The sequence below is a fragment of the Anoplophora glabripennis genome, unplaced genomic scaffold (assembly GCF_000390285.2).
Source record: "Anoplophora glabripennis isolate ALB-LARVAE unplaced genomic scaffold, Agla_2.0 scaffold349, whole genome shotgun sequence".
Lineage (NCBI taxonomy): Eukaryota > Metazoa > Arthropoda > Insecta > Coleoptera > Cerambycidae > Anoplophora > Anoplophora glabripennis.
In genome coordinates this window covers 297,577-324,367 of record NW_019416444.1, presented here as the reverse complement: position 1 = coordinate 324,367, position 26,791 = coordinate 297,577, and the positions used below count along the sequence as shown (strand labels likewise).

At 32.8% G+C, this 26,791-nt stretch overlaps 1 protein-coding gene across 1 annotated transcript in view; it reads left to right on the top strand.

The window, feature by feature from the left end:
- Window positions 1–14,826, top strand: part of LOC108910352 — a 47,376-nt gene extending 32,550 nt beyond the window's left edge. Inside the window, exon 5 of the mRNA XM_018714924.1 lies at window positions 14,818–14,826. Within this exon, the coding sequence (XP_018570440.1) occupies window positions 14,818–14,826 (9 nt within the window). The remainder of the gene's footprint in view (window positions 1–14,817) is intronic.
- Window positions 14,827–26,791: the final 11,965 nt, after the last annotated feature.

Genomic DNA, 26,791 nt, shown 5'->3' with positions numbered 1-26,791 from the left:
TAAGTATCATTGTGGTGTGATTATTATAATTATAATATTAAAACTGATTGCCATCAAATTTTAAACATTACCATAAATAAATTTTAATTGTAAATAATTTTTAATCAATTTTTGCCGGTCTTACACGAAAATAGTACACAGTTTATTGGAAAAAATCAGAGTAAGCTTCCAAATTTGGAACATGGAAATAAATTTTAATTTTTTTAATTTCTTAATGAAATTTTTTAATATGAAAAAGACCTGGACAAAATATTTTTTTGCTTAATAAAGCCTATCTAATTTTTCAGAAATACAATTATGCTACTTTTTAATCACATAGAATCGAATTTCAAAACACCAACCTTTAATTAGAATATTTGGAAATTTTGATTACACACAATCAGAATTTTTTAGCAGGAATTACTTTTTTACAAAACCACAAACAAAACTCTTTTGCCATTTTTTAACTCCATTTGTAAATGCATTATATGAACTGCAAAAATAGCTATATGTCAAATTTCTACAATATTAAAAAATTTGATTGCTACAGATAAAAAATTATTATGGGCATAGTGATTTATGGCACATTGCGTAATATTAAATCTCCGCACCCTTTTCTTAAGAGTGAAAGACTTTTTCTGTCTTATTGTCTTGGTCTGCTTCTTCGACATAGGCTTCTTAAACAATTTTAGAGTCGACTGTAAATATTGACCAACTGAATATTTAACACCTGGCAAATATTTGGTTTCGTTTAAGAATAGTGTTGCTGATTGTTGGGAAAGTCTATCGACACTCATAATGTTTACGGAATCGGAGTCAATGAATTTGCATATTAGGACAATGTATCGAGAATTGATAAGGCAGAAGGTTAACCTTAGTCGCTTCTTTATAAATTCGTAAAACAACGGATAATTATGCGGGGATTCCCAGCTTTAAAACAATAATCTTAAAATTGTAAATTTGTGTCTAATGAAACACTACATATTTACCGTTTAATGTAAACTTTGTTTGAGATAATTTTTGTCGATTCGATACCTGAAAGTATAATACGTTGTATAGTCTTTCCGAAGTAAGTCGAACATGTATAAAAACGCCTAGCAATAAAATTTAATGAGTTTCATAGGCGTCCCTAAAGAAATTTTCTATTAAAGGTAAAAAAAATAATAATTTGCATATGATGTCTAGAAAATTTCTATTATACCTATGTTCATTTGGCCAACAACATATTTTAATATTTTATATCCTCAAACAGTTTTATTATATTGATGGTAAATTCTGGTTATCAAAAAACATTTACATTTTCATTAAAATATATTACTGCACTGCACTGCTAGGCAATTTGTCAACAACTGAAATTTATGGCCGGTCACCCAGTGCGGCTGTGTTTGTGCCCAAACTCATCTTAGTTTAAAAGAGAGGTTACAATTTATGTTTTAATTTGTTGCTCTAACTAAGGTACGTTTGGAAATATTGATTACAGCGGTTGATTAACAGTTGTCCCATTTAAGATAAATGATTCCATAGTTCTGATATCAGTGCCTAAAACAAAACATTTTTCAAATAAAAGTTGCATCCTTTTTTCACACTATTTCGAGTTTCAAATGAAATACCTTGTATATTATTGAATTTTTTAATATTTCATATTAAAAAAAACCTACTTTACAACTCACTCTTTCAAGTATGAAACTAATTGAAACACCAATTTTATACATTACTTGCATAGGTAATGTATTTCAAATGAAAAATAAAAGTTTTGTGACAAATCAAGTTATTCATATAACTTGATTTGTCTATCATGTCTTAAATTTGATACAAACAGATATAAAATTTAATTTTCTTTCTTATGGTTTACGGAATATTTGAGGTATTCACTTTTTTTTGTGGTTAAAAATGCATGTTGTATAATACCATTGTTTCCAATTAGATATAGGAGAAATAATGTTTTAAATCAACATTTGTGTAAAGTCCCTTTATTGGCTAGATAGATCTCCCAATTTTACAAAATTTTACTTTTATGTGGATTTATAACAGTTCTTCGCTTTTCATTATAAAACAAACTGTGCAAAATTGAAAAACCCCTTATGTTCCTTGTATCTCAGAAATGGTTTACGTTCAAGAATAAAATATTATCTGCTCCGTATGATATATATTTTAAGTTAATGGTGTAATCTGTTCAGCATTCCTCGAACATAGTTACAATTATTGAGTTCCTGCACAAGTTGAATTTTGTAGGGATAATATTTTTCCTTTCTCAGGATACGTAGCACTGTGCATGGTCTGACTAATTTCATTGTTTAATGCAGTGTTTTTCAACCTTTTTCATGTCGCGGTCCCCTTGGTATGGAAAAATATTTCGCGACCCCCTATCCTCCGCTGTTTCTAACTTGTATTTTTTTATGTTATAAATATCGAATCTGCAAATCATTTTTATTTATTTTCATAATTAGGTATTGGATAAATATGTAATTAAGTACCTAAAACAGACGTATTTTTACATCGATTCTTTAAGAAATTCTTACTTTATATGTCACACAAATATTATTATATAAAGACAGAAGTTCCACAGTCTTTTCACAAACGGGCTCTCCATCCCACTGTTATTATAAATTCCTCCATTGTTAGCGATGGGACGGGACGGGACCGAACAGAAGCGATTATCTAAAATTCGATCAGCAACAAAAACAAGATTTCAACCACCCCACCGACAATAATGCGTGACCGCATAAAAATAAGATGTAAATCCCTGAAAGGCCGTTCGTTACACTTGTTAGCAGGGCCTGCTACGCGCTCTAATGACACGGAATTTTCGGCAAACGTCAATACGTCTCCGGGTCGATTGTGGCGGACGAGAAGCGGACAATGGGGATTTGCGAATGCGTTTACGGGACGCCTTTGATTCGGCCCGGTGGGTAATGCAGATTAGGAGGGTAAATGGGCGGATTGGGCAGAATGTTTGACCGCACGGAAAATTGTAATGGCATTAAGTATCATTGTGGTGTGGGATGAATGCACTAACTGTTCTGGTCTTAGCCGTGGGTTATTTGGACGTGAGAGAAATTTTGTTTATATAAGATTGGTCTGCTTCATACAGAGTATGTTTGAAAGTTGGTACATGACATTGAAAGCAGATATTACCGCCAAACTGAAGAAACTTATGATTAGGTTTGAAATAACAAAGTACGACTAAACCAGCAAAAGTATTCGTTAAATGAGACTGAGAGAAACATTAGTTTACATTAAATCATTTCCTTTGTCCTAAACTAATCCTAGGTTGGAATTCTGTCTAGTTTTAATGATAATTTGTAACAAGTTTAAAATTTTGAAAAGTCTAACAATTTGAAAAACGCTTTGGATATGCATTTTTTGGGGTGATCCGAATATGTTTACTTGCACCAGTACGAGAATGCCACAACCTTTTTTTAATAAAAAAAATGGTACGCCATTGAGTTTTTCCTGTTTTGATATTTTTTTTAGAAATCCGCTATCAATTCTGAATGAGATTGCTCTCTTCAATTTTTTCCGTAGAATGAACCGTTTTTGAGGAAAAAAATTAAAACATTTTATTTCAAGTTGTGTATTTTTAATTTCAATTGATACATTATCTAGTAGGTTGCTGTCAATATTTCTAAATAAAATACAACCATCAAATTTCCAGTCAATATCTTTAAAACTCTTGAAATAGTTAATAAAAATAAATAAAAAATAAAAGTTAGACACTCTGTATCTCGGAAGTGAAGCATATTTCGACCTACGTTTATATAAACTTTTTTTCACAAAATAACTTCGGCAACCTCTCCCTAAAATATTTCGCACTTATTTACAAACACCTTGTATATCATAGTACATAATATATTTTATAAAATTTCAATAAGTTATAAAAACGCAGTAATTTCTTTCAAATCTGTCTCCTCTATTACTATTTAATATAATTATTTAACAGTTAACTAATTGTGTTTACTAGCAAATTAGTCACGTTCACTGTTAACTTATTTTCTTTAAGATATACGGGGTGTTTCATTTCCGGTGTGCCAAACGAACACAGATGATAGAGAAAGTAATTTTTATCAAAAAAGTTCAATCTACATGTGTCCTAAAACGCCCCACTGTGGCGCTACGCCGCTTTAAAGGGTCCATTAAGACAAATTTATCTTTTATAAACCAAATTGACAGATTGTTTTCAGGAGCGTCCTTACGGGGGGCAGTCCAAGGTTCAAAATCAGTAACTTTTTTTATTTGTCAAATTCGTAATTCTTTTTTCGAAAATCGAACTCCTTGACCATTTCTACATAAAAAAGATATACTTGTTTCATCACGATATCTGCAACGGTTTTCCAGAAAAAGCCGTTTTTAACTTCTTATGCTTCTACTGAAAATTAAAAATTATAAAGAACCTATAATTCTATTTTCCCTATATGAAACAGGTATATCCTTTTTATATAGAAATGGTCAAGGATTCCGATTTTCCAAGGAAAAATGAAGTACGAATTTGACAAATAAAAATAGTTACGGATTTTATACCTTGGCTTGCCCCCCGTAGGGACACCCCTGAAAATAATGTGTCAATTTAGTTTAGATAAAGTAATTCTTCGTAATAAATAGTAATAAATAGTAACTTTGTATAAAATTTTATCAATGTATGTCGAAGCTTTTTCGAGATATTGTAGGAAAGGTGCGTAGTGCCACAGGGGAGCATTTTAGGACACATGAACCTTTTTGCTTAAAATTACTTTCTCCATCATTATTGTTCGTTTGGAAATGAAACACCCTGTCTACAGGGTACTCATTATGTGTCGTTTTATTCGGGGAGTTCCATCTACCGAAAATTCCAGGTAATTTGCGCACAGTCTCAGATGCATACTCTCCGTTGTAATGAATTTTCATAGTCTTTACTAACATATCTTACAGAAATTGTTTAAATTGTTTGATATTCCAAAGCAATTGCAATCGATGGGCATTATAAAATTTTACAAACACGCCTTCTTCTAAACCTGAATGTTTTTAAATATTATAAAATTAGGTTATTAATAAAGAAGTTATCTACGTTCTAACAAACAAAAAAAAAATAAACCAAATTTTAGATACTTTTATATTTTTAAGGTTTTCGTACTATCTTTACTACAAATTTTAAAGAGAATCGTAAAAAGATTCACAAAAATGGACAAAACAAGCATTTAGCTGGGGCCTCTACCAATAAAGAACCTAAACCTAACCTTTAAGAAGTAAATAACAGAGTATGAATATTTTTTAGAATGAAGAATAAACGAAATATCATTTTCAAACAAGATTTAATTATTACTATAATTTGGCGGATGCGCCGGGGACAGTATAAATTTTTCAAAAAAGTCACATATCTTCTTGTCGTCAAAGTTTAGCAAGAAACATATTTGAGAAACTCATCTACGAGGGTCAAAACAGTTTAGGGTAATTTTTAACAAAAAATTTTCGTAGACAGCAAAAATTAAAAAAACAAAAATAATATTCAAACATTTCATTTCCTATATTAGTAGCGTACGAGAGGATGTGATTTTCTTCACTTGTGGTTCTCTCAAGGAAAATGGCTGCATTATTTTTTAATTATTTGTCGACTTCACATGAAAAATTACTCGTCAGTTTCTTAAAATGGCTAGATTTCTAGTAAAAAGAGAAGATTCAGTACGTTGATCAGAAAGATTTAAGCAACTAAATATGTTTATTTGAATTTGTTTTTCCTGTAAGATGATTAGTTTTTTACAAAATATGTATTTTTAACTACGTTTATCCATAAATAGTGAATTAAGATTGACAACAGTAAGTAACGTTCTGGATGGCGTTGTGCAGCGAGAGATATTGAAATTATCCTACAATTCTACTATATTCGAATAAGAACCAAGGGCAATCACAAGGAAGCTGGAACAAGGAACGAGAGTTTGGAAAAGCATCATCAACCTTATTAAGGGAACAACTTGCCTTATCCAACCAGCACAAGGTTTATTTGAGGTTGATTTCATTCCTTAAACCATTTTTGCTCGTACCGTTGGATATGACTATAGAAACGATCTTAATTTTAATACGAAAATTCTTTTTACTGATGAGTTATGTTTTACCCGAAGAGTAGTCACTAATTTTCATAATGAACATGTCACACAAAAAAGTATTTCTTAAATTAAGGATAATTTATATATACACAAAGAAATATATATTCTTGATAGTCATATACCATAATTTTGAACTAAATTATCCAAACGTTTTCTTGGTAAACAGATTTTACTTATGTTAGTTCAAGGATGTGCATCTTGACGACCAGATGAAATAGGTTGAACTATACACGAGTTCATTCAGAAAGAAAAACTAGGAGGATCCCAAAAGATAATATTCATCTAATACTTTCAAACTTGTAGAATATGTAGGGAACAAAAGAAGTTCATACAAATACTGTTCTGAAAATCTTTCGTTTCTCACATAAACAGTAAAGAGTTACCCAAAATTTCGCCCCTTTGGCGACCACATGAATTCGATTAAAAAATGGTCTAAATTATAGCTTGTGGTGATACTTTAGAATAGACTAGTTGAGCATAGTTTTTGTTCCGTTCTTTTCGAATCTGTCATATTTTATCAAAAACGTTGTTCAAGTGAGGTACTTATACAGGGTGGTCCGAATTTTATGCAGGAAACTTCGAGGGCTCTTTAAAATAATATGTGTTTGCCTTATAAATATAGGTCTGGAACGGCACCGTTTCGGAGATACAGGGTGTTGAAGTTGTCGAAAAAAATTTATTTTTTTGTTTATATCTCCGGAATCTATTAACCGATCTCAATGAAATTTGTTACATACAATATATGATAGTAGGCCTTATATTCCATGAAATATGAGCTTTAAAGGTTCAACCAGTGGTGTACAACTGGACAGGGGTCACCCCCTTTTTTACAAAAAAAACCTACGCCACTGCATTTTTTACATGTCATTGTAACTGACTTATATTTTAATGCATAAAATACGTAAGAAAGGTGACTTTAATTTTTTCCCCAAGATTCGCCGTTCTCAAGTTATTCATATCAATACAATCCCCTTGTGGCAGACACTTCTAACGATAATATTACAAGAATATTTGTTTATGTTTAAAAGGAAGTGCAATTATTTACTCTCCTTTCTACACCACCTATGAGGTAGTGTGCGATATAAACAAAAAATATATTTTTTAAAAACCTCAACACCCTGTATCTCTAAAACGGGACCGTTGCAGACCTATGTCTATAAGGCAAACACATATTATTTTAAAGAGATCTATCCACCCTCGAAGTTTACTGCATAAAATTCGGACCACCCTGTATAACCGAATTTATAGGAATCGGTATTTTTATACTGAAGACTTAGCAAATCTCGATAGATACTTCAAACCTTGTATACGACAGCCTTTGAATTAAAAAGTAAACATGTAGATACATTTCTAAAAAAGATTAGGTTACTTATATATTACTGAAATGTATTTCAATAATATGTAAGCCTCTTCACCACGTCACTGTACTAATCCATGAAAAGGTTTATGTTTTTTTATATTTTTCTTGTTTTGCTGCTTTTTTTATAATTTTTTTTTGGCTTTTTATCTTCTTTTAGTATTTTTTAATTTTTTTTTTATTTCACAAGTAAATTAATTTCAGAAGGGAATCTTAATAGCAAAAGGGGCGAAAAATGGGGTTTCTTTTATGTCACTCTTTGAGTTTTTGAGCCCCTGTTTTTTTTTCAAACCAGCAATTATATTTATTTAATTTATTGGATTAGCAAAATTAACATGGTAAATAGTATGGTGGGATTTCCAAGGAAAGGGAATTTAGTAAAACAAATTTTCTGAATGTCGACAATTTGTCTCTATTGAGGCATCTTCAGAACTTAAATAAAACAAAGAAGTTACAAATATTATTTATTTATAAATTTATTTGTAAGAAAACAAATTCTCTGAATGTCGACTTTTGTCTGTATTGAGGCATCTTCAGAACTTAAATAAAACAAACAAGTTACAAATGTTATTTATTTATAAAATTATTTGACAAACCCAAGACAAGTTTCATTCTATTTACAGGGCCGGAATTTACAAAAGGTGGTGGTACAAATAATAATTATATCGATGGCTTTCTCCCAGAGTGTGGCAAACAACATAACCTAAGATTTACAAGAAATGGCATAATTTCTTTTCATGTTAGTTTTAAATTGTAGGTTTCTCCTGAGGTTGTTTTTAGGGTTTTGTTAGGGCACTAAATTCAAAAACATTAAGGATTTTCACCTGAAAATAAGTGTTTATGTTTTATGTTTATGTAAAATATAGCCTTCTAATACTTTGTCTGTATTAAATTTTGCTCAAAAAATAACGTAAGTAGTTGACTTACGAAATAAAATAAGTGGATTTACGATAACAATAAAACCGTTTTTTTCTCAATAAATAATTTCAAAAACCTACGATAGTTTGACGAATCATCCATTTAGACCTGTTACTTAAATAACCAGACGACTTTAGTTTTGGCCAAAAATGTTACTTACTGGCAAAAACTCAACGATATAAATACAGACACATATTTTACATAAAAAAAGTCGCGCATACTAATGTAAATATCATAACAAATGATTTACACAGATGATCACAAAAAACAAATGATTTTTTTTGTAACTTTTCTGTTTTATTAGAATCCTGAAATATTAAATCCCATTAGACCAAAAATCTACTATAGGAACTAGATATGTTATATTGATTCCCATGTTTTTTTCCGAAGCCTTATGCCGGTTTTCACATATTAAGGAAGAACTACTTCTAAAATCAAATTTTAACATTCTGTAACTTTTAAACGAAGAGTTTTTGAACTAAGTTGAAATAAATTGATTTCTGTAGTTGCCATACGACCACTGTTTGCTGGGACACCCCGTGCATTGGTTTTACGACGTTTCTCAAAAAATAAGGAAGCGCTACGGCAGAGACTGAAAAAAAAGCAATTAGTCAAACAAAGCGTTCCAGTGCTCGGCCGCCGTTCATCGAAACAAATTGGATATTGGTCTCTGGTAAACAAAGCAGTCTCCCAGGACAATACCACTTGATACGTGTGAACATTCTGTTTGCACAAAGGACATTTAGAGACGGACTTTGTGTATAATTTGTTTTGTTGGGAAAAAAACTACGCCCCTTTATTGGGTGTTTGGGTGGTCACCTACAGGTACGTTGGTCCTTCTTTTCCCGAGACCGGGGCCTCCTTAAGAAGATGCCGCATGAAATTGGGCATTAATTATGTTGTGATTTCATTTTTTTGTGTGACCTGCAAAGTGAGATCTAAATGTATAACAGATGTTTGATGATTCTTAGATACAAATGTGATTAGGCGTTTCGCACTATAATTCCACCAAGGAAAATTTTTTGAAGGTGTTTTTTTTTTCAACTCGATGCACATACATATTTTCATTTATACTCATAAAATTAAAAGAAAGCCTACTAATGGTATTATTTTTTATAATAAATAGAAGACGAGTTTAAGGTTTGCGATAATAAAGAAAATTATACAGGGTGTTTTTAAAATAGCACGAATAGTACCTGTTACAGCTAAAAAGAACACGGTTTGCATAAAAATTACCTTAGTAAAATGTTCAGCTCTTAAGAGATACAGTCTCTCAAAGTTTCCATAAAATGTTTAGCTCTTAAGAGATACAGTATCTCAAAGTTTTCATAAAAATATGGATAAGCAGCTGTAACTTGAAAACCATAAAAGGTACCTATAATAGTTAAATTTTACATAAATTTTCTACTAATGCATGTTCAACGTCTCAACAATTTTTCGAAAATTTCTGCTCCTGGAGGGGGTTGAAATAAGCATCCTCTAACCTATTTTTTGCTACAACTTTTTTGTTTGACGTAAATTGAATATTAAAAAATACGTCGGATAGCCTGGTTTATTTTAAAACTTTTACCTCTCTCATTTTTTTGCTTTAAAACTAACCATTTATATATTTTTTAAATGCATTATCATTCGCGCTACAACTCGCACGATTGCAACTAAGAAAAATTTAAGCAAGCGGCTGTCGTGCTAATTTCTGTCATTAGATCTTTTGTGACTCATAACAGTGTTTCCTTGGATTTGTTGCCCAATAATTTTATTTTTTTTGCGATAACTTGGCAAGAATTTTGGCAAATAATTTTACTAATAATGAATATGTTGATATACTGCAAGTATTTATTGAATGTCGGAAAAACTGTGCCGCGGCAAGAAAAAGCCATCCAAATCGCCCCACAGACAGCCAATACCATTTGTGCTACTTCTTTTGAAAACATCCTGTATACCTAATAAAAATATTACATGCGCGTCTCCTACTAAATTCAATTATGTCAAGTAAATTTGTCAAAAGAAATTACTATCGAACTTTTTTTTGTCATTGTAAATACCTTGAAATTTTATAGAAGACATATCCTATTCATTATATAGGGTGATTGATAACTTATCCAAGAAATTTGGGAATAGATCTATCTTTAAAAATGAAGTCAATAACGTAAAAAAAAATTGTAAAATCCTTATAGTTTCCGAGAAAAAAATTATTGAAGTTGTAGTATTTTCAACCTTTACATCGCTGGGCTACTTAGTCTCTAGCATCATTCGCCCACGTGGCCTCAAGCGATTCCGAATACTGAAATCCGATTTTAGTATTTTCGTTGTTGCGATAGTGTTTACTTTTTCAAGTGTCAAAAATAGTTTACGTGTATAGCAACTCGGAGTTGATGGACATCGTTTTAATTTATGATGAAGCAAGATAACATTTGTGTTATAGTGAAGCAAGACAACATTTGTGTTAGTTCGAAAAAATTGGGTCCAAATGTGTTTACACGTCGGTGGACAAAATTTTTGAACAGGTGTTGTAACATCAGTTATGTCAAATTATTTTATTAATTAAAACCACAAATTAATTTTATTAATTAATAATAACAATAACGTCAAAAGCAGTTGCATTTCCCGATATAAAATAGGTGGTATAAAATTTTATTTATTTCTTTCCTTAATTTTTTGTCCGTTCATTTTTTATTATACTCTGCCGCGGTACCGATTGCCTACCGCATGCTTTGTTTTATTTCCAGTGCCGTGCGAAAGTGTATATTTAAATCATTTTCGAACTGTTCTTTTTATTTTTTTTTTTTACAAAAAGTCCCCTGTACTTACATTTTACTAAAAAATTTTTTGGATAAGTTCTGAATCACCCTGTATAATTCAAAACCATGGCCAACTGCTACCATTATCTCTATGTAAAAAGTACCATCACGGATTTTTTTAAGGGCAAAAATTCCAATTAGGGTAAAAACTAATACAATTATGTACTTTTATTTTAAAAAATGGAAAATACCTTACTTTCCGTTTCTATTTTTAGTGAAATTTTGAAATACCATAATTATTAATCGAAGTTTACAGAATCAACTGTAAACTGAAAATAAATACAGGGTGTTTTTAAGTCCATACCATAAATTTAGGAGGTTTTCCTTGAATTCTTTCAGACATAAAAGTCTTAAAAGAATCAGACGTCTAAAGCCACACTGGCTTCTGATGTACAGTGTTGGAATTAAAAAAAATGTCACGTTTAAAAAATGTGTTTGAATATATTTAACGTAGATTGATAAAACTTCAACTATCAACTTAAATAATTAAAGGCAAACATTCTTATTACATTTCTTAGAAAAAAGTAGTACTCAGTGAAAAAGTAGATATGAATCTGATTTCTGGGGAAGCTTGAAAACATTTGAAATTAATAGTACGGCTTTATAGAAACAAACGATTTCTGTCAGCAGCGAATATAAACAACATTGAAAACATCTTATTTTCCATGGCAACTCTGATAAAAGTAACAGTAACAGACTTGACCGAACCTGTGTTTTTCTCTGTACTTATCATTTTGTATCTTTTGAACATGAAGAGAAAGAACTTTTTTAATAAAAGTTATTAAGAAAGATGACAACTTTCACTGGAAATAATTTCGATATCAAAATGATCAAAAGTCCTTGGGACAGAAAATTTGTATCGTCTTGCTATAACGTAAAAAGTGATAATTCGACGATTATTGTTCTCTTGTCACTCTTCAGTAACAGAAATGTGTTGCCTATAACTTTCCATCAAACATTCCAAAATATTTTTAAAAATCGTCGTCAATTTTCCTTGGTGGAACGTACCACAGCCAATAAATTACGAAGTAATAATCCTCTTTTGTGGCTCCGATTCAGTAATTTGTACCCATAGCATACCGCATCACTTTATACGTTGGCAATTATTATATCATAATTGTTGTGGGTTTATTATATCTTTATAGCGAGTGGTCTGTGACGCACATTAACGCCGATGCCGCCGCCGATTTAAAGAGAGTCATTCTTTAACGAGCTTTGTCCCATTTAATCACTATCCGGCGAATTTGTCGTTGATTGTTTGTCGGCCACAATAGCGCCGCATACCTTCCCTGGGAAATAAACGGCTTTTATTTGTTGAAAAAACGAACCGTGAATTTGATGTTTATAGACTGTGTTAAAATATAAAAGTATGAAGTTTTTTACATAGTAAGTTGACATTTCTTTTGTTTTCCTTATGAAATTAATGGAACAAAATTGGATTATAATCGAAATTCAAAATTGAAACTTGTAGATATTGATTTTATTGCCATTCTATTCAAATTTGTTATAAAGGTTATATGTTCAAAAGTGGGATGAATTAAATATTTATAATTGTTAATTGTCAGTTACTGAAGCATTTGAAAAACTTTGTCTGAACAAGCTCTACGTACCGAATATTACAAGGATTACACACAGCACTAGTTTCCTCAGCTTGCTATTTCCTTATAAATTTTCTTGCAATATCAGCATAAAAAAAATTTGTTCTTCAGGTATGAATGTTTCCTTATACCTTGGTTAAATGCTCCACTACCGCTATATTAATTAATTTTTAGTAAATTCCTCTATGCATATTACTAAATTTATTTCACAAAACAGTAGGTATGTTTATTCATAGGGACAATGCTCGTCATCAGCGACGACAGCGTTTTAAAAATATGGCCAAAAAGCTGCTACATCGCATCTACCACTGCAGATGCAGCATATGTGTTGTAAGCATTTTGTATGGCCAGGAAACCCAACGAACATAGCGCTCTGTGTGTTTGTAATAATGGCTACTTTTAGCGTTTAAAGTAAAGCTAAAATAACGCTCTGAGCTCCTGTAAGAAACAGCATCATTAACAGATGACAATCAATTGTTTACTGTATAACAGGTACAGAGAAAGTTATAACGTATTCTAAGAAATTTTTTTTATGAGATTTATTGAAATCAACGATATAGTGACTCGTAATTGGTATAGTCTTTCCGAAGTCAGTTGAACATGTATAAAAATGCCTAGCAATAAAATTTAATGAATTTCATAGGCGTCCATAAAAAGTTGTCTGCTAAATGTAAAAAAATTATAATAATTTGTATATAGGTAATATGTAGAAAATTTCTAGTTTCTAACAATTTTATTATATTGATGGTAAATTTTGGTTATGACATATCAAAAAACATTTACATTTTCATTAAAATATATTACTGCTCGGCAAGAACCAACGGGAAGGACAAGGTAAGGTTGTTAGTTTCGCTTAGAAAATTTATTAAATAAAAATAATCAACAATAAAATAATATAAATATATTGCATTGCTGCACTGCACTGCTAGGCAATTTATCAACAACTGAAATTTATGGCCGGTCGCCCAGTGTGGCTGTGTTTGTGCGTCGTTTGCCCGCGCGCGCTTTCTTGAACTGGGCGTGTACATTTCTACCACCTCCACGTTTAGTTCGATCAGACCTGTATATGGGTATGGCTAAATAAATATGGGAACAAGTTTTTCAAATATTTCAATGCCGAGTTGCTGCGTCAGCGACCGAACCTGGTACATACTGACTAGCTCTTTGGTCTTCAATTGATATCGGAAAGACTATATAACACCATATATTAATAATGAATTTAAAGATTTCCGTTTTTATTATCTTTTGCGAAATGTTGGGTAACTGGCAATAAGCAATATGTTTTCTACATAGTTCGTATAAATACAAATAAATACACAACATGCTTGCCATATGCAACAATTTTAAATAAATAAATACATACATGTTTATTAATTAGCAACAATATTTTCAGTTGTGATTAAGACTCGATTAACCAATTAAATTGTGAGTATAATGTCAGAGAGGCATTTCAAACTTCATTCAGATAGTAATTATTCATTACATCCATAATAATGCAGATTCACACCTTAAACTATGTATGCACAATAACGTCTGATGCTGTTCTACACTACATGCTCCGTAGACTATTCGTGGTTGCGCATTAAATAGTGTAGTAATAATATTTAATTTAAGGGAACACATTTTTACCTAAAAATAAGTGTTTACATGGTCCATTTCAGTCAAGTAGTAATGTAGTAAATATTTAGTTTCTTCTAATAAATATATCTTTACAACTATTGGACAAACACTAACATAATCTACAAAAAAATTTTTGAATAATTATTTAACTTTAAAAAATAAATATAGGTATATAAATGATATAGGTAAATAAATTATTTTATCTTTGCGTATTAATTAATACACTAATATATATTATATAGCAATAAATATTTGATATTTTCAATTTTAAAATTGTTACTGTTTCAAGCAAGATTTTTCTCTCAGTAGGTACGTCTTCATCCGTACTTAATTAAAACTGTGTTTTATATGCATTAAACATTTGAAAGACGGTAAAAACTTTAGGAATAGATTGGTAATAAAGTTACTATTATTTTGTGTTTATTTATAAAAATTTGTGATATAATTCAATTCAAAATAAAATTCCGTTCCAGGTTTACTGATTGAGGTACCCAAGGTAGGAGGGGGACAAGTACTTGTAATCAAAATTCGCGAAGTTACTTTTAGATGTGTCCATAGAGAAAAAAGTACTCGTTATCTACTTTAAATGTTTGTGGTACTATATGTACCTATAGAGTAAAACTGTATTAAACTAACTTGACAAACGATAGACACGTATGCATTGGGTTTATAAGCTGCATTACCGCACGTGTTCCCAAATATTTGAGTCTCTTCGATCAGTAGGATGTACTGCTGTTTGTTTACAATAGTCAAAAGGTACATTATCCAGTAGTTGTATATTTAATAAATTGTTTTTTAAAAGTGTTAATCAGGGACAATTCTACTACTGGGATTCGTTTTTCCAAAAAGAAATAGGAAGAAGCAAATGTATAAAAATTTCTTTAATAGATATTTTTTTTTATTTTTATGCCACATCTCAGCTCATCCACTTTTGGATACCTTATGATAGTAACCTATCGGTTTCAACATCAAATCATGGAATCGTATCTGTAGTACACTATACCAAAATTCTATCAAAATACACAAGGTGGTTTCAAAGTTAGAACCCATGCAAGACGTAAAACTCTAGGTACTCCTTTGGGGCCCGGTATATCCTTTGGGAGGAATATTAGGAAAAAATACAGTGTTATTTTGACTTCTCCTATACGAGAGATTACCAGATAGTTAACGAACACCCTATAATATGTTTTAGATTTTTCAATATCTTTCTGCACAAAACATAACCAAAAGGTTTCCACCATTTTATAACTTCTGACTTTAATACAGGCCCGGATCCAGAGGGGGTGGCGATGTGGCGATCGCCACCCCCAAAGCACAACATTTTTTAAAGATCTTCAATTTCTCCAAACGACAACAGGCAGTTAGTCGATATTAATGCAAGTCCCCCTTCCTAACCTACACCTTACGTCATCAAAAAAATAACAACAACAACAACAATAATAATAATAATAATAGTAATAATAATAATAATAATAAAGAAGTACTTTGCGCCACCCCCAAAACCAGTCTCTGGATCCGGGCCTGCTTTAATATAGCTGTTAAAAAAATGAAATATAGAACAGTAAACATATCTCCGACAACGATGCCATCTAAAAATTTTTATACACAATAATGCTGAAAAATAATTCCTGCATTGGGATTGGATGGCCCTGTAACTTCTTCCGTGAAATTCATATTCAGTTCTGGAGTTCTGGAGTTGTAGGGAGGGTAGCAAAGCTACAGCACTTAGGCGCCATTGGGCCCCTTGTACTTCCTCTCATTAGAGAGATCAATCCACCTGAGCCGCCAGCCTGTCTCGTCTTCCTGTTCACAGCCCCTACAAAGAGGTGTTTCAGACTTCCCCATATTGTAAAGGTGTTTCCTTAGTGTCCAGTCTGAATACCTGTCACCTGGCAAAGATTTGACCTAGACATGGCCAGGTATTTTTTGGCTGTATCTTTGCTAGGATACACTAAGATCTCCTTAGCGAAGTGACAGCTAATCGTTTCATCCCACCGTTTCATAAATTCTTTATGGGTGTCCTCTTTAATAATTCCAGCAAGTGCCGACAACGGAAGCACACTGGAGGGACCGGGTCCAAAAATATTGAGGCCCGATGCGCTCCTGGCTAGCTTATCAGCTTCTTTATTGCCATAGCACCGCTCGTGTCCCTTTACCCAGCATACAGATATGCTGTTAGCGGCCGAGGCCACAACCGGTGCTTCATGGCATTCCCATACTGTCCTAATCATTATCTTATGATTGCGCAAGGTCAGTAGTGCTTGTCTACTATCTGTGTAGATTCTGGTTTTACGCGTAGTATGCCTGCGGGCAATTTCCTTAGCGGCTATGGTTATACTTGCTAACTCCGTTTGTACAACGGTAGCGTGCCTATCCATTGCCCACTGATATCGGATGTGCAGGGATCTAGAGTATATTCCACATCCTGCACCCTCCTTCCTTTTTTATCCGTCTGTGAAGACGCTGATTACATCTCCACGGGTGGTCTCCTCCTGTCTCTTTGTGAGTACGGTGTAGGGTTTGTCAAATGCAAACCGGGGAGAAATACTATCAGTGTCTGCCTGCAGAAGGGGCGTCTTTCTGACGACCTCATTCCATAGGCGACTTCTAACTTCTCCGCATCCGGTTTTAAACCGACGTACTTGAGGCGAAGCATAGTTGTCAAAGCCATTTCTCTTAGATAAATATCCAGAGGTGGGAGACACAGCAATACCTCCATTGCTATGGTGGGTGTTGTTCGCATAGCTCCAGTTATGCTCAGACAGGCAATCCTATGTACTTGTCTGAACTTTTGTCTAGCTGTCGTCTGCTGGGACATTGGCCTCACTACGGCAGTGTATATCCACATAACCACATTTGGTTTCATGCCCCAGGTTTTGCCAACGGTTCTGCGGCACTGCTCATAGGATATGTACACCTTTTTTAATCTTCTTTCAAAGTGAAGATTCCATGTAAGCTTTGCATCGAGTGTAACCCCTAGGTATTTCACATCAGATGCAAAGCTTAGCGTAGTGTTTAGGAGAGTTGGTGCATTCATATTAAATGAAATACTCTTTGTTCTAGAACGGAGAAAACAGACGGGTTCACCAAGTAAGTAGATAGTAGTAAACCTACTAATAAAAGCAATACATTATAGTAAAAACAATACATTATTTTTTCTGAAATAGCAAACAATATTAATTAATCGATATGAACTAAGAAATTTTTATTAATGTCATTGCAATTTAACTGCTTATAAAAGCATTTCCTTGACAATGACTGTTTATTTATTGTTGTGATAAAAGTAATTTTCGTTTTAATACCTATAAGTGCTAAATTATATTCAAATGGACAGTGGTGATGATGTTCAGGTTTCCGGACACCACCAGAGTTAGTATTAGTTGCAAAAAATGTGACTTTAAATTTATTATCAAACAGATCTAGGAAAAAGTACGAATTCGCTTACATACGTATTATGATTGCATACTTTTCATGACTTATGGCCAAATTTCTCCATATTGAGAGCAACATTTAGTAAGTACAAAGGAAGACATTGATATATCAAAATATTTGAAATTACGTGTTTTTCTATAACGTCAAGGTGACAAAAAAGTCAAAAGATTGGTCAAATAAACAACTAGAAACGTCTATTGCTCAAGGACCATACTTAATGAATAAGGTACGTTTAGATGTGAAAATTTTAAAATATCAAGATATTAGCTTTTCTTTTTAAGTTATATAGATATAGATGATTTAGGATCAGAGCTTTTGATTAAAATACCGGATAATACAACGAAGAAACCGAGATCATTTGTGATAAACGAAACTTATATGCCACTATACAGTGGCATATGTTGCTTGCCGCCCAGAAAATGTTGAAAGTTGCCGCTTTTTCTTTAAATATTCAAATGGGAGAGATTGCGAGCAAGTAGAAATATATCAGTTTGGTAAAATGCCAGAAATTGTCGCAAAATTTTTAAATTGGTAAAATGCAGATAAATACACAGGGTGTCCGTTGATTTTGGTTAATGCTGGGGAAGATTAAATGCAATTGGCATTAAAGAGACATGGGGAATGAAAATCTTCAAACGTTTCCGAAAAATAAAGAGAAGAATCTTTACAAATAAACTAGATATAGCAGATAAAATATTTAGAGGGGCTGAGTAACAAAGAGAAATTTGCTTATAGTAATAATATTGTCGAAAATGAAATAATTAACAGCAATAATGTCGCTGACTTTTCGAGTAAAGTTCAACCAATGTTTAACAATTGTTCAAACTACAACACTACAACAAATAGTTGTAATAAACGTTCAATAAATGTAATATTTACTAAATAATGCATTTTTGATGTCATGCCATTTTCCATACTATTTGCTGGTGGTTGCTTATCAACGAACTAAAATACTAGAATACGGTATTTTGGGTTCTGAAATTGAACCCAAAAAGTACACATTTCCGAACGATTTCAGAAAAATATTTTTTTACCATAGTCGTTTTATCCCGCATTATACGAAATAACGACAATAGACATCCGCGCTCAACAAATTAGTGTCACAACGCGGAGTTGCCCAGTCCACGTTCCCCATTTGGGACCAAATTACCTGGTTTACGCGGCATGCCCCTTACAGGTTAACTCGAAAAGCCGGGTTTCTCGCGGGGAGTCAGCTGTGCGCGCAGTATGTAAAGAATGCTAATCGCCGGTGATGCGGTCGTGATCGGAATCGTAGATTGTAGATTGGAAAGATCGGCAGTGCCGCGAGCAGACAGGGAGCAGCGAGAGGCGACGTCGTCGGTAACGAGAAGGTGGTGGCGTGCCTGTGAGGCAGGTGCCCGGCGTGCGTAGCGATCCTGCTCACGAACACGAAAACGCGCTTTGATTACGGTGGTACTGGGGCAAATGGGTTCTAAGTTGATCCACTAATGCAAAATGTGGAGTATTTACGAACTTGGGGTGTTATTTTTAATGGGGGATGGGTCCTAATGAAAGAGGGCGATTGCTAAAAATTTATCTTAACATTATACCGGGAGATCCAGAATGATTGATGGCGCCGCTACTTATAAATGTTTTATGTGCCGCTCTCCTGTTATTTCCACTCTTCCTAGTTGGCAACATTGACAATGATTTACTTCGTTCAGTGGCGGGTTAAATGCAGTAGCAATAGGGTCACATAATCATTTTAATCATAAAAATACTACACAAAAAGCAGAATATTGGCAATAATTAATTTGAGGGGTTTATTAATTTGTTAAACTAACTAAGAATCGATTTTAACAATTATTTATCTTTCTTGTGTTTTTATGCAAACTACAAAAGTAAAAGCAACAATTTTTTAATGAATTTACATTTACTTTTCTCATTTAGAAATGCGAATAAAATAACGATTTAACTTTCTTAAATTCTAACATAAAAAGAACATGTGTCAACCGATGTCAATTGAAGAACCAAGAGGTTGGCAGTATGTACGAGGTTCGGTCGCTGACGCAGCAACTCGGCATTGAAATATTTAAAAAACTTGTTCCCATATTTATTTAGCCATACCCATATACAGGTCTGGTCGAACTAAACGTGGAGGTGGTAGAAATGTATACGCTTAGAATGCGCGCGCGGACAAACGGCGTACACAGACAGTCGAACTGTGCGACTGGGCTATAAATCTCAGTTGTTGACAAGTGGTTGACAAATTGCCTAGCAGTGCAGTGCAGCAATGCGGAATTTGGTGTGATTGAGGTAATTTTAATTTATTATAGGCATCTTCTATTAATCATGCATTGATATTACAATTGCGAAAGGGAAAAATAAGAGGGATATTTTGTTTACTAATATTATTACAACATGGCATTTTGGAGACTTTTTGAAACGGAGCAAAACGAAATTTACCATCAATATAATAAAATTGTTTGAGGACATAAATAATTAAAATATGTTGTTGGACAAATGAACATATAATAGAAATTTTCTACGCATTAAAATACAAATTATTATAAACGTGAAATAGATAAGTGTGAATTCCTTTATTGTAAAATTAATTACATACGACGATACATTTTAGAATTTTAAACTGATTTTAGTGTATATTGTAACGTTGTAGAGTCCTTTGTTTATTGTTATGTTTGGAGTTTTTTAATGAAATTAATAACGATTTTTGAATTGCAATCTACACGTTTGGCTCATTTATATATTTTGTTTAAAGTTCTTTTCAAGATTAGAAATTGTTCCATAAATTATGACCTTGTAAATTTGATATCCTTGTATGACCTGATCATGAGATGTAATTTTGACATCAAAACTAGTCGTCGTATGTAATTAATTTTACAATAAAGGATTAAAAGAGTTGAAGACTTCTTTTATATTCCCATTCACAAATTATTATAATTTTTTGACTTTAGCAAAAAACTTTTTAGGGACGTCTATGAATCGCATTAAATTTTATTGCTAGGCGTTTTTATACATGTTCAACTTACTTCGGAAAGACTATATCTATCCTTTCCTTATCTTAAATGCTCCTATGATATTCATTAAATTTTATTGCTAGGCGTTTTTATACATGTTCAACTGACTTCGGAAAGACTATACCTATCCCTTCCTTATCTTAAATCTTAGTCAGATTTGAAGAAATATACTTTAGTTTTAGTTAGAAATAGTAGAGGGCCAGAAGTCAGCGTTGGGTGTCAAATAGAAGGTAAATATTATTTTTTTTTAATTATTTATTTTAATACCTATGTGCCTATATTACCATTCGTACTATATTTACAATTGAAATTTAAACACATTATATAAGGGTACCTAAATAAAAAGTTTGAGCTTGCTTATAATATAACATAGAGATTTTTAGTACATGGATGATAGGCCAGGAAAAAGAGTTGGGAAATGACCATTTCGCGACTTTTTATTTCGGCAAGCTGAATTTATCACTATAGATGCTAAATATATTATGTACAATAACATATTAGTTTCCACATTCATAAAAATGGGGGGAAGATTGTTTACAGGGTGATTAATTGTATAATTTTCACGTTTTTCGCTTATAACTTTTTTCCGTTCATTTCCACGAGAAAACAGTAAAGTATTTTTTTTTCGTCTTCAAAAGACCTACAAAACTAGCCCTCGAGCGTCAAAAAATATTCATTAGATCAAAAATTATAACAGAAGTTTATTTATGACTTTTGAATTAAACATTTATAAACTGCGTTATTATTACCAGAATGTTTTGGCATCGCATCCTCTCATTGTTCATCACTGTCTAATAACTCACACGAAATATGGAATCGGTAAGTTGAATAGTTTACTAGTTATGGCCTTATAAACAAATTAACTAATCTACTCTCCGTTGTTTTTCAACGAATCTTGACGATTCTTTTTTAACTTAAAGCTCTTTTCATAAACTTTCCGAATATGTAATAATATATAACTATATCACGCCCGTGCGTCGTATATTTCATTTTGCAACTAAGGCTAAAAAATAAAAAAAAATCCAGGTTGCAAATTTGAAATTTAAAAAAAAATATAGGTTTCAATGTATTATTATGAAATCTACCACGAAAAAAATCAGTGCGATTGTATAATATGCTTGGGATCGTCCAGACTTAATAATTAGTTAATTTGTTTATAAGGCCATAACTTGTAAACTATTCAACTTACCGATTCCAGATTTCGTGTGAGTTATTAGACAGTGATAAGGAATGAAAGGAAGCGATGCCAAAACGATCTAGTAATAATAATGTAGTTTATAAATGTTTAATTCAAAAGTCATAAATAAACTTCTTCTGTTTATAACTTTTGATCTAATGAATATTTTTGACGCTCGAGGGCTAGTTTTGTAGGTCTTTTTAAGACGAAAAAAAAGTAGTTTTCTGTTTTCTCGTGGAAATGAACGGAAAAAAGTTATAAGGGAAAAACGTGAATTTATGTAAAAATTATACAATTAACCACCCTGTAAACAATATTCCCCCCATTTTTATGACTGAAAACTAATATGTTATTGTACATAATATTAGCATCTATAGTGATAAATTCAGCTTGCCGAAACAAAAAGTCGCGTCCAACTCTATATTTCCTGGTCTATGAACATTTGTAAGTACGAGAATAATGAGGCTTCTGCATTTTTTATTAACAAATTAATTTTTTTCAAAACTAATTACATCATTCGATTTCTCGGAAAAATTTCCCCCAGTTTTGATACGAATACGCTGTTTTCGTTAAAAAATAAAGAATACCTATATAAAGGTTCAGGTTTGGCAAAATCCCAATTCGCACTACTGTAACCTTTATTGTGGCCCACCCCAAGTGTGACCTTTGAAGGTTAATAATACTTTTAGCCGGGCATTGAAAACTTATAACATAATTTCATTGACCCGACTTCTCCAATAGCTATAAAGTATTTCAAGTAATCAAAGCCGTTGAAACTTTTTGTTATAGAAAGACAAATTCCTTGTACAATGAGACAAATATAGCTGTTCAGTTTACAATGAGAAAAATGTAGCACACCCAGTACAAAGAGTCACGGGCCGCTACTGGAACACACCGTATTAGGTCCTGCGTAAATTCGCATTGGTTTGTATGGAAGGTAGTCAGAAAGACAAACGCGGATAAACTCTAACGTTTATCCGAACGTGTGTGTAGGCTGCCACGGACCGACATCTCCGGCCGTCTTACGTGAAGAAGAAGAGTGGGTCGTCAGCAGTCGGCGGCGCATTATGAGGAACACTTATTTGTATTCATAACATGGGAGCGCTGGGTGCAGCGCGTTTGTCACTTGTTATCGCCCAATCGGCGCCCCGTCCAGACAAAAATATTCTTGTTCCCGCATCCAGTGCATCCCGTCCGCGCCCTGCCAACTCCACCACTTTGTGCGACTTCGCCCTTAAAGACGGCATAATGTCATCCAGATCGGGAGATACCGAAAGCCCGCAATCGAGTGAAAAGCTCCGTAATGGATTGCTGTGGATTTTTTTATCTAGGTATACGCCGATTTTGATTTTTCTTCTAGATTGTGGATGAAAGATGTCTTAGAAACCTTTCTCCATTCGAGAATTCCAACTTTGAAATTTTTTAGCCAAAAATAATTTTGTGATACCTAGTTTTTTTTTTTAATTTCGGTGGACGTCGATAATTTGAGCTAATATTTCATCAATTGTCCTGCATCCTGCCATGACTTCTTACAGGAAGTCAAATGTCCTTAATTGTACACCTTTATGTATAATCTTTCCGAAGTCAGTTGAACATGTAAGAAAACGCCTGGCAATAGAATTTAATGAGTTTCGTAGGCGTCCCTAAAGAAGTTCTCTGATAAAGGTAAAAAATTATAATAATTTGTACACATATAATGTGCAGAAAATTTCTATTATATGTTCATTTGGCCAACAACATATTTTAATTATTTATGTCCTCAAACAATTTTATTATATTGATGGTAAATTTCGTTTTGTTCCGTTTCAAAAGGTCTCCAAATTGCCATGTTGTAATAATATTATTTCTCCCTTTCGCAATTGTAATATTAATGATTAATAGAAGGTGCCTATATTAAATTAAATTTATCTGAATCACACCAAATTCCGCATTGCTGCACTGCACTGCTGGGCGATTTGTCGACCACTTGTCAACAGCTGAGATTTATTGCCCAGTGGCTCAATGCAACTATATTTGTATTTCGTTTGCCCGCGCTCGCATTCTTCAACTGGACGTATACATTTCTGCCACCTCCACGTATAGTTCAACCAGACCTGTATATGGGTATGGCAAAATAAATATGAGAACAAGTTTTTCAAATATTTCAATGCCGAGTTGCTGCGTCAGTGACCGAACCTGGTACATACTGTCATCCTCTTGGTTCTTCAATTAATATCGGATAGATTATAAAAACGTATTTTTATTTTATATGAATTTTTTAAGAGGCAGTAAACTATTTTATGCTAGACAAATTACGAATAAGGCGAAAATGTGTTTTCTATGAATTCATGATGTTTTTACTAAGAAATATTTAGTTTTGGTTGTACCATAAGACAAATAAAAACACGTCATTAATTTTTTGCCTTTGTTCTGAATTTTTAACTGCTTTCTCCTGAAAATAATTTGTCCCATAGGTAGCAGTTTCAGGATGGATAGTACATAGAAAGTTAAGGTATCTATTTATGTAAACAATTTTCTGAAAATTTTTTGATGTCTTAAAATTCTTGCCAGATTTTACTCACATTTCTAAATAACACCGATTTCAGAATTTAATGATCTTCAGCGTTTCCCAATATATATCGATTACCCTGTACCTAGACATTATGATTTTTCAGTATTATTTAAAAAAACAAGGTGATTTACAACATCCAAAGAAAATCATGGGAGAATGTACAATACATCCATACAAATACTGTATTATAAAAGATGAATAAAAAAGAACGCCTTGGAAAATATTTGATCGACTGTAATGATCGACCTGACCTAGTCGAATACAATCAAGGTCAATCGGCATGTACAGGGTGGCCTACAACTGAGTGTTGATTGTTGCCATTACAGGAACTGGAAAAGGAAAATAGGAAATCACAAACGGAGATCTTTATGGGTCTATTCTGAAAATAACCGAACTTTTTGAATTACGCATTAACAGAGGCATTTAGTGATATTCTATTGGCAGCACTGCGTTGCGCATAACCTCTTCTGTAACCACATATGGTTATTTGAGTGCAACGTGTTTATTAGTGACGATTTTTGAAATTTGCGATTTTCTGGAACGGAAACGTTTCAAATTTTGAAACAAGTTTACGGAGATGATGCTCTGGGTCGTACGCAATGTTAAAAATGGTCACGATTTAAAAGTGGTCCTCAACCAGGAAGACTTTGACTTCAACTGATGACTTCCACGTTCAGAAAGTCAAGTCAGAAGCGGTTAGCATGTCAATTGGGTCATGTCATGAAATTTTGACTGAAAAATTAAATATGCGTTGAGTGGACGTTTGTCGGAAACTCCTTGAACAATCCAATGACGATGAAACATTCATTCAAATGATCATAACGGGAGCTGAAATCTGGGTTTACGGCTACGACATTGAGACGAAAGTTGAATAGATTGGCAAAGGATCTTCACGCCCCAAGAAAGCACGTCAATCTCAATCCAATGTCAAAGTGAACCGTGTGTACTATCAAGCGTTTTACAATGATTATCTACGTAAAAAAAATCCGCGAAAAGAGACAAGAATTGTAGCAAGACAACTCATGGTGCTTGCGCAATGATAATGTGCCCGCACACTCGGCTTTGTCAATTCGTCGGTTTTGTACCAAAAATCAATTTACTGTCTTCCTTCACCCTTCTTACTGGCCAGACCTGGCCCCTTGTGATTTTTTCTTATTACCGAAAGGACGCCGTTTTCAGACTATCGATGACATCAAAGCAAATTGCTGCTTCGCGAAATGGAAAACCGCTTTGAACAGTGTGTGAATAATATATAAAATTAATAATAAAGTTTAAAAAATAAAGTTCGGTTGTTTTCTGAACAAACCTCGTATAAGTATTTGACATAAAATTTCATTTGGTAAGTTTATGGTAATAAGGGCTGTAACTCCATTATTGTTTTTTCAATTTCTGATATTGTTTATATCATAATGAAAGTTCTCATTTTCCCCAACAAAAAAAGCTCCTTAATAAAAAAATTTCTATATTTCTTTTCGTTTAAAAAGGCACTAGTTCAGTCAAGTCTGTTACTAATTTTATCAACGTTTCCAAGCTCTTCCTAAATCGAATATCTACTTTTTCATTTATTGTATTACTTTTTGCACAAAAATAATTAAATTACGAGTATGTCAGTAATGAATATAATTACTGAAAGCATCTTGTTTTCCATGGTAATGCTGATAGTATCAGTAACAGACTTAATATTGAATCAATTTTATATATTTTAAATGGAAGAGACATCAACAAACTTTTTTAATAACAGTTGTTGAGAAAAACGAGAATTTCATGTGACGTAAAATAAATACCTACATGTATGTGAAATTAGGAAAAATCATTTTGATGAGTTACAGGTCTTATTATTCACTCTGTTTATGCCGATTGACCGTGCGTGCATTGTAGTAGGTCAGGTGTAACACTCGACCAAATTCATGTGAACAAATATTTTTAAATAATTTCCGAAATGCTCTTCATTTCTTTTTTACACTACGATATTTCTATGGATCCATTGCACGACACGTAATTTTCTTTGAAAAAACACCCTGTATTTAAAAAAATATATTGGAAAAAACAATAGTAGGTACATACAAGATGATCGATATTATTATAACTTCTTATGTTGACGTAAAGTTATGAATAAGTCCGTACATTCACTTGTATACTGTACTGAATAGTTTTTGTTGCGGGTGCTCACGTTTGAGCCATCTACCTTTCCTCTAAGTTCGTCTACTCTTTTCAAATTTTACTTTCTGTCTACTTATATCTTCTTAAGGTTGCCTGGCAGATGGTTCATACGAACGAATTATCTGAAA